This window comes from Bombina bombina, chromosome 9 (genome assembly GCF_027579735.1).
Source record: "Bombina bombina isolate aBomBom1 chromosome 9, aBomBom1.pri, whole genome shotgun sequence".
Taxonomy (NCBI): domain Eukaryota; kingdom Metazoa; phylum Chordata; class Amphibia; order Anura; family Bombinatoridae; genus Bombina; species Bombina bombina.
This window is the reverse complement of record NC_069507.1, coordinates 100,346,903-100,370,176: the sequence shown is the minus strand read 5'-3', so window position 1 is coordinate 100,370,176 and position 23,274 is coordinate 100,346,903. Positions and strand designations below refer to the sequence as shown.

The 23,274-nt window shown below is 37.4% G+C and overlaps 1 protein-coding gene across 1 annotated transcript in view; it reads left to right on the top strand.

Annotated features, from left to right (window-relative positions):
* Positions 1-23,274, top strand: part of LOC128639982 (ATP-dependent translocase ABCB1-like) — a 111,064-nt gene that overhangs the window by 50,605 nt on the left and 37,185 nt on the right. The window contains exons 11-17 of the mRNA XM_053692273.1: positions 2,266-2,379; positions 12,798-12,908; positions 13,911-14,036; positions 14,632-14,835; positions 20,849-21,019; positions 21,142-21,303; positions 22,507-22,755. Coding sequence (XP_053548248.1) covers positions 2,266-2,379; positions 12,798-12,908; positions 13,911-14,036; positions 14,632-14,835; positions 20,849-21,019; positions 21,142-21,303; positions 22,507-22,755 — 1,137 coding nt within the window. The remainder of the gene's footprint in view (positions 1-2,265; positions 2,380-12,797; positions 12,909-13,910; positions 14,037-14,631; positions 14,836-20,848; positions 21,020-21,141; positions 21,304-22,506; positions 22,756-23,274) is intronic.

Here is a 23,274-nt window from a genome sequence, read left to right as displayed (position 1 = left end):
TTTGGTAAAATGGACTGAACAAATGTGTTCCAACCATGGGTGTGTATGAAATTGTCTCACAAACCTCAGCATCATTTTGTAAACATTTTCACCTTACAGATCTCACTGTTTTTTTTTCTTGCAAATTAAAAGTTGGTGAGCATTTATTAAATACTCAAAATACTATTTACTCTGAAAGGAAAACCTATACAAACAAAAATAACAGTGCACTGAAAACAGCATAATTTGATTTGTATTAGGCATAATATTAAAGTTTAAACATTACGCTGGGTTCTCCCTGTATACTTTGTCCTCCATTGCAAACTTTAGCAGAGAGCTCTTCATTATTTCTAAGTGAGACATCTCGCCACTAGCAGGGACAGACCCTTTTAAGGCTGTGACACACTGCAAGCGATGCGGCACGAGGTGAAGCAGCTGCTTCACGTTGCATCGCTTCTGAAGTTCAGAAATTTCATCTCTGAGCGCTCAGCCACGCGACCTGATGCAGCAGAGTGCTCAGAGGTAAAAAGGCAGGACACACTGAGCGCACACAGCCGCATGTACACGCTGTGCGCCGCTCCGCTTGCAGTGTGTCACAGCCTTTATTCTAGAATTCCATAAGGGCTGCCACTACAAGTGTTGGCATGGAAAACCACATCTAGACTGGTGAATTTTTTTAAAATCTGCCCCTTAGTTTTAATGAAATCCTATTCAAATTTTAAGATACCACTTGATGCTGCAATATTAAAGCAAGAACTAAAACAAATTCAAATTTTCTTCAGTATCTTCAATATATAAAATGCAAAGGTAAGTTCCTCACCAGCTAAAGAACAAAAAAAAATCCTATTTGCAAGTCCAGATTTTCTTGATTTAAAAAAATAAATAAAAATATATATATATATATAAAAGAACTTGAAAAAGGAGGGCACTCTCAGGATTTGTGTAATTTGCATGTTAGCAATTCCAGTTAATTTATTGTTTGTGATAACAACATTTATAAGTCATAGGTCGATGTTTCGGCTTGCGTAGAAGCCTTCATCAAGACAAGTGAAAAACTTTAATCGGCATACAGAGCCGCATTCAACAGCACCAGAAGAATCAAATTCGATTCTTCTGGTGCTGTTGAATGCGGCTCTGTATGCCGATTAAAGTTTTTCACTTGTCTTTTTCACAAATCCTGAGAGTGCCCTCCTTTTTCAAGTTCTTATCTACATTTCTTTCAAGGATTGCACCCAGGTGCTGAACTATCTACCAATGCTGGAGTTCTGGAACGCGTGCTAATTGGATCTTATTATATATATATATATATATATATATATATATACGTTGTATTATGCAGAGGGGAACCAGCACACACTTTCAATAGTTCAACATCCAGGGTGCACCTCAAAACACATAAATAGTAAACAGGCAAAGGGAAGGCACTCACCGTGATAAGAATATAATACTTTATTTTCTTGTTAACGTTTTCGGGGTTACCCCCGTCCTCAGACCAACAGAACAATCACAACACTCACCTCTTTTAAATAGGTGAGTGTTGTGATTGTTCTGTTGGTCTGAGGATGGGGGTAACCCCGAAAACGTTAACAAGAAAATAAAGTATTATATTCTTATTACGGTGAGTGCCTTCCCTTTGCCTGTTTACTATATATATATATATATATATATTCAATGTCCATAGGGCACTGCACACACATTTAAATGTAATGCTGCCCGGGGTGCATTCAATCAAATAGCATACAAATTCCAAGAATAGGAGCGCACTCGCCGGGTCTTAAACAGGTAATAAAATTTATTTAAACAACGTGACGTTTCGGGGTGGTTAGCCCCGTCCTCAGACCAGGTAATGGTCTGAGGACGGGGCTAACCACCCCGAAGCGTCACGTTGTTTAAATAAATTTTATTACCTGTTTAAGACCCGGCGAGTGCGCTCCTATTCTTGGAATTTGTATATATATATATATATATATTTTTTTTTTTATATTTTTTTTTTGCACCATTGACAGTGAACAGTAATGTAGACCTGTTTGTGTTGTGTTTTCTGATTTTTAGTTTTATTGCTTTTATTTAAAAACATATAATAGTTACATCAGTGTCTCTAAAACTTAAATGAAGGTGCAGCAATACACCTAATAAACCTCTGTCAGGAGTTATGAAATGGATACCCCGCCCAAGACATATTTTTCTCCTTTTGTTCATGTGATCAATCTTCAAGGTGTGTAATATTTGACAGGTATTTTTTTCTTTTCTTATTAACCCCTATTCTTTATTACTACTTCCTAACAGGTATTCTTTTCTGTTCTTATTGGTACATTTTCACTCGGACAAGCTGCACCAAATATTGAAAGTATTTCAAATGCACAGGGTGCCGCTTATGAAGTATACAGAATAATTAATAAGGTAAAATTGTTATTGTAAGAATGTGTCTTTCCTTAAAATCTTTTGCATTAAAGTTTACAGTAGTTTTAATTTTGCATGGACATTTTATTAACTGAAAGTTTTAAATTTATGTTCTCCAGACATTGTTTTGCAGTGTTTGCCCAAACCCATATAGCCTAATCTCCATTTATTTAATTTGATCTTACTATATGTATGAAACTAAGGATACTTGGCTACTTATTCATGGTTATCAGAAATCATTTGACAATTTTAACATAGAAACACAGCATCTTTCAAACTTCATGGCTTGCAAAAATGTCTTGTTTCAAATGAAAGCTATTTTTGAAGTATAAAACCCTTCTTAAAAAGAATATAAAACTATCTGTTTCATTGTTGTAATAAAGAAAACCCTAAGCAGTGTGTTATACTAAATAGAAAACATTGCACTGCATGTTTTTTATTGTGTTCAAAGGATTTTACCTATTATATCTTCTTTATTTTTTCTTAAAGGGATATTAAACCCAATTTGTTTTCTTTCACGATTCAGATAGAGCATGCAATTTTAAGCAACTTTATAATTTACTCCTATTATCATTTTTTCTTCATTCTCTTGGTATCTTTATTTGAAAAAGTAGTACTCTAAGCTTAGGAGCTGGCCCATTTTTGGTTCAGCACCCTGGATAGCGCTTGCTGATTGGCGGCTACATTTAGCAACCAATAAGCAAGTGCAACCCAGGTTCTGAACCAAAAATGGGCCAGTTACTAAGTTTACATTCCTACTTTTTCAAATAAAGATACTAAGAGAATGAGGAAAATGTGATAATAGGAGTAAAATAGAAAGTTACTTATAACTCCATGCTCTATCTGAATCATGAAAGTTTAATTTTGACTTTAGTGTCCCTTTAATTTATGCAGTGTCCATTACTTCCTGTCATAACCCTACAAGGGGACTGGGGTCTCTAGAGGAATGCTTATCTAGCTTGATATCATAAATATTCTAGAGTAATTTGAGCTTGCTTAGTATTCAGTGAATGCAAGAGAAACAGTGTATATGTTTTGCTTATGGAAGCGGCAGAATGCAACTTAAAGGGACATGAAACCCCCAAAAAAATATTTCATGATTCAAGTAGAGAATACAATTTTAAACAAATTTCTAATTTACTTCTATTATCTAATTTGTTTCATTCTATTGGTATTATTTGTTGAAGGAGCAGCAATGCACTACTGGTTTCTAACTGAAAACATGGGTGAGCCAATGACAATCTGTATATATATGCAGCCACCAATCAGCATCTAGAACATAGGTTCTTTGCTGTTCCTGAGCTTACCTAGATAAACCATTCAGCAAAGGATAACAAGAAAAGGAAGCAAATTATATAATAGAAGTAAATTGGAAAGTTGTTTAAAAATGTATTCTTTATCTGAATCATGAAAAAAAAATTTGGGTTTCATGTCCCTTTAAGTTACCAACATTTCAGTTCTCACATTTCCCTGACAGCAGGGGCTATAGTGAGGATTTCTAAGTGCTCATTTTTTTCTAGAAAATAAGTAAATTGTTTGCTGTTTTTTTACCCACTCTGTTTCTTTTTATGTTTACTTTGATTTGGCATATTTGTTTCTACTAAAGAAATAGTTTTTCATATCCCTTTGAAATGACTGTTAAATTATTATTATCATTTATCTGTATAGCGACGCCAAATTCCGTAGCGCTAGATATCATACTTTCCAAATGATGTTCCAGTGTTCTCTAATTTGCATATCTCCTGATCTCACAAAAGCCACACCTTCCTGTTACTTACATCTGAGTATGACTGGAAAAATATTACATAATATTAATTTAAATCTATGGCACTACAGGTGTTACTGCCAAAATGTGATATTGCATTTGTTATATAAATATTACTCTCTTAATTAACAATATTATTTTTTTTTAACATTTTATTGATAATAAATTGTACCTGAGGTTTCACTGGCAAAAGACAGGTATATTGAACTTTTGAAAAAAATAAATAATTTGATATTCATATTTAAAAAAAGAAAGAAAAAAAAATAATTAAAAAATACTTCTGCATAGAGAAACTGAATATATTTTCTCCTGTTAAGTGTAGTCAGTCCACGGGTCATCATTACTTATGGGATATTAACTCCTCCCCAACAGGAAGTGCAAGAGGATCACCCAAGCAGAGCTGCTATATAGCTCCTCCCCTCTACGTCACACCCAGTCATTCTCTTGCACCCAACTAATAGATAGGATGTGTGAGAGGACTGTGGTGATTATATTTAGTTTTTATATCTTCAATCAAAAGTTTGTTATTTTAAACAGCACCGGAGTGTGTTGTTTCTTCTCAGGTAGAATTTGAAGAAGAATCTACCTGAGTTTTTGTATGATCTTAGCGGACGTAACTAAGATTCATTTTGCTGTTCTCGGCCATTCTGAGGAGTGAGGTAAACTTCAGATCAGGGGACAGCGGGCAGGTTCACCTGCAAAGAGGTATGTTGCAGTATATTATTTTCTAAGGAATGGAATTGACTGAGAAAATACTGCCAATACCGATATAATGTAAGTTCAGCCTTAAATGCAGTAGTAGCAACTGGTATCAGGCTGTTATGTATATATGTTTACACTTCAGTATTCTGGGGAATGGCACTTCACTGGGACAATACTGTATGCATATAACTTTTAGCCTAACTTGCAGTGTGAACGACTAGCAGCAGGCTTTTTAATGACATTTCATATTATTAGATTTTAAACGTTTGCTGGCATGTTAAATCGTTTAATTATCTGAGGTACTTGGTGAAAAATTGTTTTGGGCGCTATTTTCCACATGGCTGTCGTTTATTTTAAATTAAAAACAGTTTCACTGAACTTCCCTCACTGTTGTGTGTGAGTGGGAGGGGCCTATTTTGGCGCTTTTGCTACGCATTAGAAATTCAGTCACAAGTCTGTTTCTCTCCCTGCATGATCCGGAACGTCTCTACAGAGCTCAGGGGTCTTCAAACTTATTTTGAGGGAGGTAATCACTCACAGCAGACCTGTGAGATTGTGCTTTGACTGTGATAAAAAACGCTTATATTTTAAATCTTATACATTTTTTCTGATATTAAGGGTTAGTCATCCATTGCTAATGAGTGCAATCCTTTGCTAATTTTATGCTTTTACCGGGAAAAATTTGGTTTTTATAACTACTCCGGTTCATTGTTATTCAACTGTCATAGTTTTTTTCTGTGCTTCTTAAAGGCACAGTACATTTTACATATTACTTGTAAATTTAGTTGAAAGGTATTTCCAAGCTTGCTAGTCTAATTGCTAGTTTGTTAAACATGTCTGACTCAGAGGAATATCTCTGTGCTATATGTGTAAAAGCCAAGGTGGAGCCCAATAGAAATTTATGTACTAATTGCATTGATGCTACTTTAAATAAAAGTCAATCTGTACATGTTGAACATCATTCACCAGACAACGAGGGGGAAGTTATGCCGACTAACTTGCCTCACGTGTCAGTACCTGCATCTCCCGCTCGGGAGGTGCGTGATATTGTAACGCCAAGTACATCAGGGCGGCCATTACAAATCACTCTACAGGACATGGCTAATGTTATGACTGAAGTTTTGTCTAAATTACCAGAACTTAGAGGTAAGCGAGATCACTCTGGGGTGAGAACAGAGTGCGCTGACAATACTAGGGCCATGTCAGATACTGCGTCACAATTTGCAGAACATGAGGACGGAGAGCTTCATTCTGCAGGTGACGGATCTGATCCAAATAGACTGGATTCAGACATTTCAAATTTTAAGTTTAAACTAGAAAACCTCCGTGTACTGCTAGGGGAGGTATTAGCGGCTCTGAATGATTGTAACACCGTTGCAATCCCAGAGAAATTATGTAGGCTGGATAGATACTATGCGGTACCAGCGTTTACTGACGTCTTTCCTATACCTAAGAGGCTTACAGAGATTATTACCAAGGAGTGGGATAGGCCCGGTGTACCCTTTTCCCCCCCTCCTGTATTTAGAAAAATGTTTCCAATAGACGCCACCACACGGGACTTATGGCAGACGGTCCCTAAGGTGGAGGGAGCGGTTTCTACTCTGGCTAAGCGTACCACTATCCCGGTGGAGGATAGCTGTGCCTTTTCAGATCCAATGGATAAAAAGTTAGAGGGTTACCTTAAGAAAATGTTTGTTCAACAAGGTTTTATATTGCAACCCCTTGCATGTATTGCGCCTGTCACGGCTGCGGCCGCATTTTGGTTCGAGTCTCTGGAAGAGACCCTTGACTCAGCGCCAATAGATGAGATTTCAAACAAGCTTAAAACCCTTAAGCTAGCTAATTCATTTATTTCGGATGCCGTAGTACATTTAACTAAACTTACGGCTAAGAATTCCGGATTCGCCATTCAGGCACGCAGAGCACTGTGGCTAAAATCCTGGTCAGCTGATGTTACTTCTAAATCTAAATTACTTAACATACCTTTCAAGGGGCAGACCTTATTCGGGCCCGGTTTGAAAGAAATTATCGCTGATATTACAGGAGGTAAAGGCCATGCCCTGCCTCAAGACAGAGCCAAACCTAGGGCTAGACAGTCTAATTTTCGTGCCTTTCGTAACTTCAAGGCAGGAGCAGCATCAACTTCCTCTGCTCCAAAACAGGAAGGAGCTGTTGCTCGCTACAGACAAGGCTGGAAACCTAACCAGACCTGGAACAAGGGCAAGCAGGCCAGAAAACCTGCTGCTGCCCCTAAGACAGCATGAATTGAGGGCCCCCGATCCGGGAACGGATCTAGTGGGGGCAGACTTTCTCTCTTTGCCCAGGCTTGGGCAAGAGATGTCCAGGATCCCTGGGCGTTAGAGATCATATCTCAGGGATATCTTCTGGACTTCAAAACCTCTCCCCCAAAAGGGAGATTTCATCTTTCAAGGTTGGCAACAAACCAGATAAAGAAAGAGGCGTTTCTACGCTGTGTACAAGATCTTTTACTAATGGGAGTGATCCATCCGGTTCCACGGTCAGAACACGGACAAGGGTTTTACTCAAATCTGTTTGTGGTTCCCAAGAAAGAAGGAACCTTCAGACCAATCTTGGATTTAAAGATCCTAAACAAATTCCTAAGAGTTCCATCGTTCAAAATGGAAACTATTCGGACAATATTACCCATGATCCAAAAGGGTCAGTACATGACCACAGTGGATTTAAAGGATGCCTACCTTCACATACCGATTCACAAAGATCATTACCGGTATCTAAGGTTTGCCTTCCTAGACAGGCATTACCAGTTTGTAGCTCTTCCATTCGGTTGGCTACGGCTCCAAGAATCTTCACAAAGGTTCTGGGCTCTCTTCTGGCGGTACTAAGACCGCGAGGAATTTCGGTGGCTCCGTACCTAGACGACATTCTGATACAAGCGTCAAGCTTTCAAACTGCCAAGTCTCATACAGAGTTAGTACTGGCATTTCTAAGGTCGCATGGGTGGAAGGTGAACGAAGAGAAAAGTTCTCTCTTACCACTCACAAGAGTTCCCTTCTTGGGGACTCTTATAGATTCTGTAGAAATGAAGATTTACCTGACAGAAGACAGGTTAACAAAGCTTCAAAATGCTTGCCGTGTCCTTCATTCCATTCAACACCCGTCAGTGGCTCAATGCATGGAGGTAATCGGCTTAATGGTAGCGGCAATGGACATAGTACCCTTTGCACGCCTGCATCTCAGACCGCTGCAATTGTGCATGCTAAGTCAGTGGAATGGGGATTACTCAGATTTGTCCCCTACTCTGAATCTGGATCAAGAGACCAGAAATTCTCTTCTATGGTGGCTTTCTCGGCCACATCTGTCCAGGGGGATGCCCTTCAGCAGGCCAGACTGGACAATTGTAACAACAGACGCCAGCCTACTAGGTTGGGGCGCTGTCTGGAATTCCCTGAAGGCACAGGGATCATGGACTCAGGAGGAGAGTCTCCTTCCAATAAACATTCTGGAATTGAGAGCAGTTCTCAATGCCCTTCTGGCTTGGCCTCAGTTAACAACTCGGAGGTTCATCAGGTTTCAGTCGGACAACATCACGACTGTAGCTTACATCAACCATCAAGGAGGGACAAGAAGCTCCCTAGCGATGATGGAAGTATCAAAGATAATTCGCTGGGCAGAGTCTCACTCTTGCCACCTGTCAGCGATCCACATTCCGGGAGTGGAGAACTGGGAGGCGGATTTCCTAAGTCGTCAGACATTTCATCCGGGGGAGTGGGAACTTCATCCGGAGGTCTTTGCCCAAATACTTCGACGTTGGGGCAAACCAGATATAGATCTCATGGCGTCTCGCCAGAACGCCAAGCTTCCTTGTTACGGGTCCAGGTCCAGGGACCCGGGAGCAGTCCTGGTAGATGCTTTGACAGCACCTTGGACCTTCGGGATGGCTTATGTGTTTCCACCCTTCCCGATGCTTCCTCAATTGATTGCCAGGATCAAACAGGAGAGAGCATCGGTGATTCTAATAGCGCCTGCGTGGCCACGCAGGACCTGGTATGCAGATCTAGTGGACATGTCATCCTGTCCACCTTGGTCTCTGCCTCTGAGACAGGACCTTCTGATTCAGGGTCCTTTCAAACATCAAAATCTAATTTCTCTGAAGCTGACTGCTTGGAAATTGAACGCTTGATTTTATCAAAGCGTGGATTTTCGGAGTCAGTAATTGATACCTTAATATAGGCTAGGAAACCTGTTACCAGAAAGATTTACCATAAAATATGGCGTAAATACTTACATTGGTGCGAATCCAAGAGTTACTCATGGAGTAAGGTTAGGATTCCTAGGATATTGTCTTTTCTACAAGAAGGTTTAGAAAAGGGTTTATCTGCTAGTTCCTTAAAGGGACAGATCTCAGCTCTGTCCATTCTTTTACACAAACGTCTGTCAGAAGTTCCAGACGTTCAGGCTTTTTGTCAGGCTTTGGCCAGGATTAAGCCTGTGTTTAAAACTGTTGCTCCACCATGGAGCTTAAATTTAGTTCTTAACGTTTTACAGGGTGTTCCGTTTGAACCCCTTCATTCCATTGATATCAAATTGTTATCTTGGAAAGTTCTGTTTTTAATGGCTATTTCCTCGGCTCGTAGAGTCTCTGAGTTATCGGCCTTACATTGTGATTCTCCTTATCTGATTTTTCATTCAGACAAGGTAGTTCTGCGTACTAAACCTGGGTTCTTACCTAAGGTAGTCACTAATAGGAATATCAATCAAGAGATTGTTGTTCCATCATTGTGTCCTAACCCTTCTTCAAAGAAGGAACGACTTCTACACAATCTGGATGTAGTCCGTGCCCTGAAATTTTATTTACAGGCAACTAAAGATTTTCGCCAAACTTCTTCCCTGTTTGTCGTTTATTCTGGACAGAGGAGAGGTCAAAAAGCTTCTGCTACCTCTCTCTCTTTCTGGCTTCGTAGCATAATACGTTTAGCCTATGAGACTGCTGGACAGCAGCCTCCTGAAAGAATTACAGCTCATTCTACTAGAGCTGTGGCTTCCACTTGGGCCTTTAAGAATGAGGCCTCTGTTGAACAGATTTGCAAGGCTGCAACTTGGTCTTCTCTTCATACTTTTTCCAAATTTTACAAATTTGACACTTTTGCTTCTTCGGAGGCTGTTTTTGGGAGAAAGGTTCTTCAGGCAGTGGTTCCTTCCGTATAAAGATCCTGCCTGTCCCTCCCGTCATCCGTGTACTTTAGCTTTGGTATTGGTATCCCATAAGTAATGATGACCCGTGGACTGACTACACTTAACAGGAGAAAACATAATTTATGCTTACCTGATAAATTCCTTTCTCCTGTAGTGTAGTCAGTCCACGGCCCGCCCTGTTTTTATGGCAGGTCTAAATTTTAAATTATACTCCAGTCACCACTGCACCCTATAGTTTCTCCTTTCTCGTTTGGTTCTCGGTCGAATGACTGGGTGTGACGTAGAGGGGAGGAGCTATATAGCAGCTCTGCTTGGGTGATCCTCTTGCACTTCCTGTTGGGGAGGAGTTAATATCCCATAAGTAATGATGACCCATGGACTGACTACACTACAGGAGAAAGGAATTTATCAGGTAAGCATAAATTATGTTTTCATATTAAAATAATAAATAGATAAATATATATATGTGGCATTTGAATCCTTTACAAGGTCAACCATTTGAATTAGTTAAGCCAACTAAATTATGAATATGATATAACCAGAAACATCTGTTTTTCTTACTCTTGAATTGAGCAAACCATTAAAAAAATCAGATTAATTAAAGGGACATGAAACCCACATTTTTTCTTTCATGATTTAGAAAGAGCATGCCATTTTAAACAACTTTCTAATTTACTTCTATTATCTAATTTGCTTCATTCTCTTGATATACTTTGCTGAAAATCATATCTATATAGGCTCAGTAGCTGCTGATTGGTGGATGCACATAGATGGCTCGTGTGATTGGCTCACCAATGTGCATTGCTATTTCTTCAACAAAAGATATCTAAAGGATGAAACAAATTAGATAATAGAAGTTAATTGGAATGTTGTTTAGAATTGTATACTCTACCTGAATAATGAAAGAAAAAAAAATGGGTTTAGTGTCCCTTTAAGCTTTTTGTATTATTTTTTTTTTCATGGTGTTTCTCTATAGTACAAAATTTGGCTAACAATAAATAAATAAATAAAATATAGTGGCTAGCAGATGTGCATTCATTATCGGACATATATCCAAATGAATGCACCAATGAAATTTAAAGAAAACAATAAATATTGCCTAAATTCGCCAGTACTTTATTAGTTTCCTTTAAAAAAATTTTTTTTAAGGCTTTATACTTAAAGGGACAGAATACTCATATGCTAAATCACTTGAAACTGATGCAGTATAACTGTAAAAAGCTGACAGGAAAATATCCCCTGAGCATCTCTATGTAAAAAGGGAAGATATTTTACCTCACAATCTCCTCAGCTCAGCAGAGTAAGTTCTGTGTTAAAAGGTATACTCAGCTGTTGCCCAGCTCCAAGTAAAAAATTTTTAAGAAAATGAAGAAATGAACAGCAGCCAATCAGCATCAACAGTGCTGAGGTCATGAACTCTTTTACTGTGATCTCATGAGATTTGACTTAACTCTCATGAGATTTCATAGTAAACTTCCTTAAACCGAATAGGGAAATAAGATGAGAGTGCACAAAGCTCACCCCTTTGCCTGTCCCGGGACAGACATACTGATTTGTTGCTTAGAAGTCCTTTACAATGGGATGTGGCTACTGAGGAATATTTGAGGTAAAATATCAGTTGATATTTTCTAGTCAGCTTTTTACAGCTATGCTGCATCACTTTCAAGTGTTTCAACATTTGGGTATCATGGCCCTTTATGTTAAGATGCTCTGCAGAGCGCCTGATCCTCTTCTTGCCAGGTCTATGCTAAAAGATGGACTGTCACGCTCGGCACCCAGTACTTGCACTAACTTTAGTGCTTTGAAACATTTACATTAATTTTAAATAAAACAAATATACATGTTAAATGAAAATTCAATTTTCTTTTCATTTTAAATTAAACTAAAACCAAATAGTGCCGAGAACGAATATTTGGGGAAACTAAATTTTCTCAAATATTCATCACAAAAATTTTGCCCTAAACTTAAAGGGACACTGAACCCAAATTTTTTTCTTTTGTGATTCAGATAGAGCATGGAATTTTAAGCAACTTTCTAATTTACTCCTATTATCAAATTTTCTTCATTCTTTTGGTATCTTTATTTGAAATGCAAGAATGTAAGTTTAGATGCTGGCCCATTTTTGGTGAACATCCTGGGTTGTTCTTGCTGATTGGTGGATAAATTCACCCACCAATAAACAAGTGCTGTCCAGAGTCTCAACCAAAATATAGCTTAGATGTCTTCTTTTTCAAATAAAGATAGCAAGAGAACGTAGAGAAAAATTGATAATAGGAGTAAATTAGAAAGTTGCTTAAAATTGCATGCTCTATCTGAATCACGAAAGAAACATTTTGTGTCTCTTTAATTTTTTTCCACTGCACATCCCTAGTGGCTAACTGGTGTAAGTTTTGATAAAAACTGTCTAATGTTTTCACAGTAGGTTTTGCACTTAACCAATCATGTATATGTGCAAGCAATAATTTCAGAATGTTTTACATTGCTTATATTATTTATCTAAACATTTAATAGTAAATATAAATAAAAATGTAAAATACATATAAATTTTTTTTTCTTAGTATTGGAAAGTCCTCTAATTAAAAAAAAAAAAAAAAAAATATATAAAAAAATTCATGCAAATTGGTTTGCATTGCACAGAGTTTAATAGACAAACAAGTCAGCTATAAGATTGAAAAAAATGCTCTAATAAAACCTTCTAAAATGAATGTTTCCTTTCCCCACAATAATTTTACTTTACTTTGAAAACCTAGCTCAATGTTTTTTTTCTATATTTTAGCCACGTCTAATTGACAGCAGTTCTAAGGAAGGACACAAGTTAGATCAACTGGTAGGAAACATTGAATTTAAAAACATTCATTTCTCATACCCTACACGTCCAGATACACAGGTAAGTGTTCAAATTAATGGATTCTTCATCTGTTAAACTTTTATTATCTAATTTTTTTCCGCTCTCTTGATATCCTGTATTGAAAAGATACTTAGGTAGGATCAGGAACAGAAATGCATTATAGAGAGCTAGCTGCTGATTGGTGGCTGCATATATATTTTTATTGTTATTGGCTCACCAGTCGTGCTTTGCTGCTTTTTTCACAAAAGGATATCAAGAGAATTAAAATGACATTCTGGTCAAAATTTAAATACACATAGATGAACTACATCTTTGAATAGAAACATATTTGCAATATACATGTACTGTATTGGCAAAAATGCTGCCAGTAAAAGTTATCACTGTTTTAGTGTTAACATTTTTCTCTGCACGTGCATGTGGAGCATAGCTAGATATTCTCAGTGCACTAATATTTTAAATACTGCAGCTGCTCAGAGTGCCAGTGGGGCTTGTATCATGTCAACAATTAACAAACTGAGTCATTACCAGATGGTACAAGGATCTTAGACTCTCTGAGCAAGTGTTGTGTTAAAATGCTGATACACGGTGCATACATAAATACCCTTTTGAAACAGCTATAGCTTTTATTAGAAGCATTTTTGCTAATACATGTATATTACAAAAATGCTTCTATTCAAAACTAAAATGCACACATGTCAATTCCAATTGTGGCTGGAATGTCCCTTTAAGCAAATTTGATAACAAAAGTAAATTGGAAAGATGTTTAAAAGGGTATGCTCAATCTCAATCAAGAAAAAAATTGTGTTTCATGTCTCCATAAGCTGACCCTTTCATATGAAGAACATGCTCAATGCCTGTTCCAGACTGATGATGATGATATTGTTGTTTTTAATTGTTTATTCTTTCTAAAGATTGCATGACGATATTTATCTTGAATATAATTTGTGTCATTGAGAAACAATTTTAAGAATACACAAATTGTGATCTGAATAACAACGTTCCTTCCCATGGCATTAATGTTGTGGAACTTATTTATTACAGATTCTGAAAGGGCTAAATCTTACAGTCCAAGCTGGGAAAACTGTAGCTCTGGTTGGTGCCAGTGGTTGTGGAAAAAGCACTACAATTCAGCTGCTTCAACGATTTTATGATCCATTACAAGGAGAAGTAATGCTCTATCTATCTATCTATCTATCTATCTATCATTCTATCATCTCATTTACTGGGGGTATTATATTATAAATGGAAAATTATTACAGTATCTGAAACCTATTTCAAACTTTCAAAAACTTAAACCTATATTTACAAATTAACCCCCGCCCCCAGTACTGCTATAGGACAGAGAACCTTTTTGAAATAATAATACGGTAGTGAATCAAGGTTAGCCCCAAAGTAAAACACACAGACCTACGGAAAGAAGAAAAATATGTAATTTTCTGCTTGTTACTTATAACCAAAGGAGTTTTTTTTAGAGCAAACATAATACTAAAACTAAATATTAAGAGTACATAATTATTCATGCCTTCGATTAAAATCTCATTCCTTTACCTTGCATAGAGAAAAATTTCTCGAATTACAATTATTTTTTAATTGGGTTAAAAAGCGGGGACTTTAAAACCTTTAGTACCTCCTAACCACCACTGATAGGAAGGTAAAATATTTAGTCTTACTTAACAAAAGTATATATATATATTGTCTAGATGTTTGTTTGAAGAAGCAAAATCTCTTTGTTGCAATACCTTTTTTATCTTTTTATTTTCAGGTGATTGTAGACGGACATGATATACGCACCCTCAATGTGAAGTCTTTAAGAGAATACATAGGAGTTGTCAGCCAAGAGCCTATTTTGTTTGGAACAACTATCAGGGAAAATATTCGTTATGGAAGGGAAGATGTAACTGATGTTGAAATTGTACAAGCCGCTAAAGAGGCAAATGCCTATGACTTCATATCTAAGCTACCTGATGTAAGTTTGCCTTAATACATCTAGGCCTAGATTACAAGTGGCGAGCTAGCGTGCTTACTGCGCTGAAAGTACATTTTTAATACATGCAGGTTAGCGTGCGTATTACAAGCTGAACGTAATAAGGAAAAACATAAAAAGTTAGCACGCAAGCAAAACCCGATGCATGCTAAATTCTTCTCTCCATAGGATTTAAAGGAGCGTGCTAACTCGACACGCATTAGACCAACTAAGCTAAACCCGAAGTGAGTTATGAATATTAAACATTCCAATATTCTTCAGATGGAAGAAACATTTTCTTCTAATTTAAGAACATTGCAATGTTAAATATTTACAGTAAAAACACTGTAAAACATTAAAAATAATAAAATTGATTAAAAAATATTTTTCATGTTTAAATGTATTTGAGTGGAAAGAGCTTCAAGGTGTGTGTGTATGTATGTTTGTATGTATGTGTATATATATATATATATATATATATATATAATGTATGTGTATGAGTAAAATTAACATTAACAGCTTTATTCTATAAACTACTGACAACATTTATCCCACATTCCAAATAAAAATATTGTCATTTAGAGCATTTATTATATTATACTGTATATACCACTGGTGTGATCATCACAATCCTCTTGCAATAGGACCAGCTGGATGGCAAAAACAGTGCTAGTAGTGCCTCAAAGAATTGGAATAAAAAAATAACTATTGACCATGCCAAAAGAGTTGAAAAGAAAAGTTTTAAGTGAGGAAAAGAAAGATTCAATTCTGACTTTACTGAAAGAGGGATACAGCGAGTGCCAGATTGCTTCCATCCTCCAAATTTCAAATATGGTGCTTCATAAGAACAAGGTCAAGCAGCAGTCATTGGGGACAACAAAGCTACAGACTCTCCACTGCCCGGGATGACTACCAACTCATTAAAATCTTACTCAATATCCGTAGGATGACTTCAAAAGACCTACAAAAAGAATGGCAAATGGCAGCTGTGGTAAAGCACAAGGCAAGGACGGTTTGAAACAGGATCCTAGGGGCAGGACTGAAGTCATGCAAAGCTAGAAAAAAAGCCTTTCATCAATGAGAAGCAAAAAAAGAGACAGGCTGAGGTTTGCAAAAGACCATACGGATTGGACCGTAGTGGACTGGAGTAAGGTCATCTTCTCTGATGAGTCCAATTTTTAGCTTTGACCAAGATCTGGTCATCTAATGGTTAAATGGAGACCTGAAGAGGTATACAATCCACAGTGTCTTGCACACACTTTGAAATTGGGTGGAGGATCGGTGATGATCTGAGGGTGCTGCAGCAAGGCTGGAATAGGGTAGATTTATCTTTGTTAAGAATACTGGCATCAAGCCATGTACAAGGTTATCCTAGAAGAAAACATGCTTCCTTTTGCGTTTACAATGTTCGCCAACTCTGAGGATTGTTTTTTTTTTTCTAGTAGGACAATGCTCCATACCACACAGCCAGGTCAATCAAGGTGTGGATGGAGGACCACCAGATCAAGACTCTGTTATAGCCAGCCCAATCTCCAGACCTGAGCCCCATTGTAAACCTCTGTAATGTGATCAAGAGGAAAATGGATGGTCACATGCAATCATATAAAGCTGTGCTGCTTGAATGTTTGCACCAGGAGGGGCATAAAGTCACCCAACAGCAATGTGAAATAGTTGTCGCAAGCATGCCAAGACACATGAAATCTGTGATTAAAAATCTGGGTTATTCCACCAAACATTGGTTTCTGAACTATTGCTAAGTTAAAAAAATAGCATTGAGTTGTTTAAAAAAGAATCTGAACTTGTTTTCTTTGCATTAATCGAGTTCTGTAAATAATGCACCTTTTTTGGTATTTTCTGCAATTAAATGCTCTACATGAAACTTATTATTTGGAATTTGGTAGAAATGTTGTCAGTAGTTTATAGAATAAAGCTGTTTAAATAGTTGATTTAAAATATAATCTTAAAGTGATGGTAAACTCTCCCCTTTTTAAAATCAGATCTGGAATGTAAGCGCTATTTTAGATGGAGTTTTAGTCATTAGCTGTAATGAAGATGCGCTATAACTTAGTTATTAATATAGATATGAAATTCAAATACCGCACGTTACACCACCCACTTCAAAAGTCAATTTTCCTGCCAGCTAAATGATTGAATTACTCTCCAATCAATGCTCTAGCTACAACAAAAGTGCCATATAGGGAGAGCACTGATTGGACAACAATTCAATCTGTTAGCTCACAGAAAATTTTACTTTTGAAGTGGGCGGAGGAGCATGCAGTATTTGAATTTCATATCTATATTAATAACTAAGTTATAGCGCATCTTCATTACAGCTAATGAATTAAACTCCTTCTAAAATAGCTCTTACATTCCAGATCTGATTTTAAAAAGGGGAGAGTTTACCATCACTTTAAGCATTTTCCCCTTTTTTCTTTCTCTCTCTCTCTCTCTCTCTCTCTCTCTCTCTCTCTCTCTCTCTCTCTCTCTCTCTTTCTCTCTCATTCTTTCTCTCTCATTCTTTTGTTCACTTTCTCTCTCATTCTTTCGCTTTCGCTCTCTCTCTCATTCTTTCGCCCTCTCTCTCTCTCTTTTGTTCTCTCTTTCATTCTCTCCCTCTCTTTCGTTCTCTCTCTCTTTCATTCTCTTTTTCTTTTGTTCTCTTTCTTTCGTTCTCTCTCTCTCTTTTGTTCTTTCTTTCTTTCTTTCTTTCGTTCTCTCTCTCCTCTCTGTTCTCTCTCCTCTCATCTCTTCTCTCCTCTCTCTCCTCTCTTCTCTCTCTCCTCTCTTCTCTCTCATACAAATCAGTGTTTTTTTTGTTTTGTTTTTTAATTCTGATTTTTTAATTTAAATCAATTTTTTTTAAATTTTAATTGTTTTTCGGTTTTATTTTTTTTAAATAAAATGCCTTTTGAGGAAAATGTATCTAAAGTTTGCTTTCTATTTAAGAATACATTATAATCCAAACGTTGTTCATCCAGAAATTAGGATTAGTTTTAAATGATTTAGCAGGAGGCTGTAAATTCATGGCAATAATGTTTATTTTTTTTGGTAAATTAATTCCATCAATCCATTCACAGTGTCATGCTCTCCAATAGGTTTCTGTCAGATTATTTTGGGCATTTTTTCTATCTAATAGATACAGGGAGTGCAGAATTATTAGGCAAGTTGTATTTTTGAGGATTAATTTTATTATTGAACAACAACCATGTTCTCAATGAACCCAAAAAACTCATTAATATCAAAGCTGAATAGTTTTGGAAGTAGTTTTTAGTTTGTTTTTAGTTTTAGCTATTTTAGGGGGATATCTGTGTGTGCAGGTGACTATTACTGTGCATAATTATTAGGCAACTTAACAAAAAACAAATATATACCCATTTCAATTATTTATTTTTACCAGTGAAACCAATATAACATCTCAACATTCACAAATATACATTTCTGACATTCAAAAACAAAACAAAAACAAATCAGTGACCAATATAGCCACCTTTCTTTGCAAGGACACTCAAAAGCCTGCCATCCATGGATTCTGTCAGTGTTTTGATCTGTTCACCATCAACATTGCGTGCAGCAGCAACCACAGCCTCCCAGACACTGTTCATAGAGGTGTACTGTTTTCCCTCCTTGTAAATCTCACATTTGATGATGGACCACAGGTTCTCAATGGGGTTCAGATTAGGTGAACAAGGAGGCCATGTCATTAGATTTTCTTCTTTTATACCCTTTCTTGCCAGCCACGCTGTGGAGTACTTGGACGCGTGTGATGGAGCATTGTCCTGCTTGAAAATCATGTTTTTCTTGAAGGATGCAGACTTCTTCCTGTACCACTGCTTGAAGAAGGTGTCTTCCAGAAACTGGCAGTAGGACTGGGAGTTGAGCTTGACTCCATCCTCAACCCGAAAAGGCCCCACAAGCTCATCTTTGATGATACCAGCCCAAACCAGTACTCCACCTCCACCTTGCTGGCGTCTGAGTCAGACTGGAGCTCTCTGCCCTTTACCAATCCAGCCACGGGCCCATCCATCTGGCCCATCAAGACTCACTCTCATTTCATCAGTCCATAAAACCTTAGAAAAATCAGTCTTGAGATATTTCTTGGCCCAGTCTTGACGTTTCAGCTTGTGTGTCTTGTTCAGTGGTGGTCGTCTTTCAGCCTTTCTTACCTTGGCCATGTCTCTGAGTATTGCACACCTTGTGCTTTTGGGCACTCCAGTGATGTTGCAGCTCTGAAATATGGCCAAACTGGTGGCAAGTGGCATCTTGGCAGCTGCACGCTTGACTTTTCTCAGTTCATGGGCAGTTATTTTGCGCCTTGGTCTTGCGACCCTGTTGACTATTTTGAATGAAACGCTTGATTGTTCGATGATCACGCTTCAGAAGCTTTGCAATTTTAAGAGTGCTGCATCCCTCTGCAAGATATCTCACTATTTTTGACTTTTCTGAGCCTGTCAAGTCCTTCTTTTGACCCATTTTGCCAAAGGAAAGGAAGTTGCCTAATAATTATGCACTCCTGATATAGGGTGTTGATGTCATTAGACCACACCCCTTCTCATTACAGAGATGCACATCACCTAATATGCTTAATTGGTAGTAGGCTTTCGAGCCTATACAGCTTGGAGTAAGACAACATGCATAAAGAGGATGATGTGGTCAAAATACTCATTTGCCTAATAATTCTGCACTCCCTGTATAATCACATATTCTTGGTTTTGCAGTTCTCAAAACTGCGAATTTGTGTCTGCACAAATAACATGCCCCTTCTTTACAGCAAAAATGTTCTAAAATAAACATACAAAGTTAAGAAATAAAGGAGCATAAACCCGATTTTTTATGATTCAGATAGAGCACACAATTTTAAACAACTTTCAAGTTTATTAAATGTGTTCATTCTTTTGGTATCCTTTGTTGGAGGAGCAGCAATGCACTACTGGGAGCTAGCTAAAGATATTTCTGCTTTCGAGCCTACTTAGGTATGCTTTTCTGCAAAGGGTACTAAGAGAATGAAGCAAATTAGATACTAGAAGTACATTGGAAAGTTGTTTAAAACTGAATGTTCTATCTGAATCATGAACGTTTAATTTTGACTTCACTGTCCCTTTAATCTCACTGCCCCCCTGAAATTCTATGTACACAGAATCCACCCCTTACTAAGTTTCAAGAAGCTCACTGGATAGAATATTGTTTGGAGTGCAATAGATCTGCACAAGGACCTAAGTGTGAGGAGAGAGGGGCAAACCATAAAAATGAAAGTGAAACCTATAATGGTATTGTTTAAAGGAACACTGAACCCAAATTTTTTCTTTCATGATTCAGATAAAGCAGGCGATTTTAATCAACTTTCTAATTTACTCCTATTAACAAATTTTCTTCATTCTCTTGGTATGTTTATTTGAAAAGCAAGAATGTAAGTTTAGATGCCGGACCATTTTTGGTGAACAACCTGGGTTGTCCTTGCTGATTGGACAGCACAAATAAAAAATTGCTGTCCATGGTTCTAAACCAAAAATTTGCTGGCTCCTTAGCTTAGATGCCTTCTTTTTCAAATAAAGATAGCAAAAGAACGAAGAAAAATTGATAATAGAAGTAAATTAGAAAGTTGCTTAAAATTGCATGCTCTATCTGAATCATGAAAGAAAAAAATTTGGGTTAAGTGTCCCTTTAAATAAACCATTGAATTCTTATCATTAAGGTAATGATTATTTCATAAGTTAAATAAAACTATTGAAATTGGTATTATTAAGGTAATTTTTTTTTTCTTTCCAATAAAGTACAACTGAAAAGTTGTTCAAATATGAATGAGGAACCTATTAAACTGGAGATGATTCACCCCCCCCCCAATAATTTCATAATTATCTATGCATTTGCAATGGTAGTCATTTTCTGATATAACTGGAGAAATAATCTGAAAAGTTATTCTAAAAATGAAACATTTCTGTAGAAAACCATGATTTAAATTGAGGCAGTAACTTTTTTGTAATATTTTGCTTCAGTATACACTTTCTATATTTCTTTTCAGGCTTTTGACACAATGGTTGGTGAAAGAGGTGCTCAGTTGAGCGGAGGACAGAAGCAGAGAATAGCCATTGCACGTGCTCTTGCTCGCAACCCAAAGATCCTTCTACTGGATGAAGCGACATCTGCTCTGGATACTCAAAGTGAAGCTGTTGTTCAAATAGCCCTGGATAGGGTACATATTCACTTAATTTTTTACTTTTGTGTTTCATTTATTGTAAACTATTGTTTAAACAAATGTTACACAATTCATTTGCATTCATTGTTAGGAAGTAATTGTTTTTCTCACTGTTACAGGCTAGAGCTGGTCGAACCACAATTGTGATAGCTCACAGATTGTCGACTATCAGGACAGCGGATACCATTGCTGGATTTCACAACGGGGTTGTTGTTGAACAAGGATCGCATGATGACCTCATGAATAAAAAGGGTGTTTACTATTCACTTGTAATGTTACAGGTAACTGATTTTTATCTTCTAGATATAAAGGGATGCTGTACTGTAAAATTGTTTTCCCCTTATTGGGTTCCCCCTCCCAATGACTTTCTATAGCTGCTGCACAGTATACACCAAATGGGAAAGTGCTCCTTTAGGTTCATTTATGTTTATACACCATCTATTTAAATGGGCTGAGCTTCCAGAAAAAAGCAACCCTCCTTTTCTTATCTTTCTCTATATACACAAATGCCTCCTTATCTTATCTCTCTGTCTGCACACAAATACATACATAGAGAGAACATTTGATACATTTATATTGTAGTACCTATCTCTATCAGTTTTTTTTCTCATTGGGAAAACATTAAGGGCTAGATTACAAGTTGAGCGCTAAATTAACGCACTCCCACAAATGGGCAAATTACAAGTGGCTGGTTATTAATATCACAAGCTCGCGGTAACAATTAGCGCTTATAAAATGAACCAGAGATCAGATCTCTGGTTATTTTTTATAAATGTGCCCCAAATGACCCCAAAATACAGTTTAGCACACTTTATAAAAAAATAAAGATAGTAGCAGTTTTTGGGGTCTAAAGTTGGCAGGTGTGGGGTGTTAGGAAAAAAAACGGCCTTTACAATGCGGTCTATGGGAACTGTGCGTTCCCTGTAAATATATATGTATATGCTTATATACATATATATTTATGTGTTAATATGTGTATATACACATATTTATTTAATATTGCTGCCATCGTTGCCCTACTTTTGCTGTGCTTAGGTTCTGTTGAATTCTCTGACGGCATCAGAACAAGGCTCCCATAGGAGCCTATGGAAGCGCGCTCTCGTGAGCAACAGTAGCATGCGCTGGTATAACACAGTGGGGAGCAAATATCGCTTTCATGACAGCGATATTTAGCGCTCCACTTGTAATTTTGCCCGAAAGTGGGAAACATTTTACAGTACACTTTCCCTTTAGGGATTTACAGTATTGCTCTGACAACAGACTGAAATCAACACTACCGGATATCCTCTATATAGGACCTGTGTCAAATCTAAGCACTAATAGTATGCTGTCTTTTTTATATACTTTTTGTATTTAATTGTTTATTATTGATATAAAATGTGTGTAGCTTTGTAAATGTTTGTCCTACTTTCTAAGATTTAGATTATTTTAAAGTTTTTTCCAATGAATAATAAGCCAATATAATCTTTTTTTGTTGTTGTTAGAAACATGGTGGTAATAATGATGATGAAGAAACAGACACCAAGAACGATGATGCCAATGAAGAGGAAGGAGGAGTTTTTGAAGGAATTAATGATGAGGATGATGGTGACTTTCAAGATATGGTTGCAGAATTGACAGAATATAATGGATTGGGGCTCTTCCATAGAGGGAGTTTACGGAGGGCATCAAGTAGGAAAAGATCTTCAATGAGGAAATCAGTGCCAAAGAAATCATCTGAACCAGCGCAGGAGGTAGGAGATTATCGAAAAAAGTTAAAGGGAAAGAAAGGACAGAATTGTAATCTACATGGGTGCAGTTCAATTTTAATAATGCTTCTAGTAAAAGTTATTGCTGTTATTCAGCAGCATACGCACATATGCTATGAGTACCCTGTGCACTAGCATTTAAACACCATGTCTGCTCGGAGAGTCAGCAGAGTCTTGTATGACACAGATTTAAGCTTTTACTGATGCAATTCTCACCACTTAGCAGGCATGGGGGCCTATTTATTAAAGGTCTTGCGGACCAGATCCGACAGTGCGGATCAGGTCCGCAAGACCTTGCTGAATGCGGAGAGCAATACGCTCTCCGTATTCAGCATTGCACCATCAGCTCACAAGAGCTGCTGGTGCAACGCCGCACCCTGCTGACTCAGCAGGGAGGTGTCAATCAACCCGATTGTACTTGATCGGGTTGATTTCCGGTGATTCCTGTCTGCCTCATCAGAGCAGGCGGACAGGGTTATGGAGCAGCGGTCTTTAGTCTGAAGA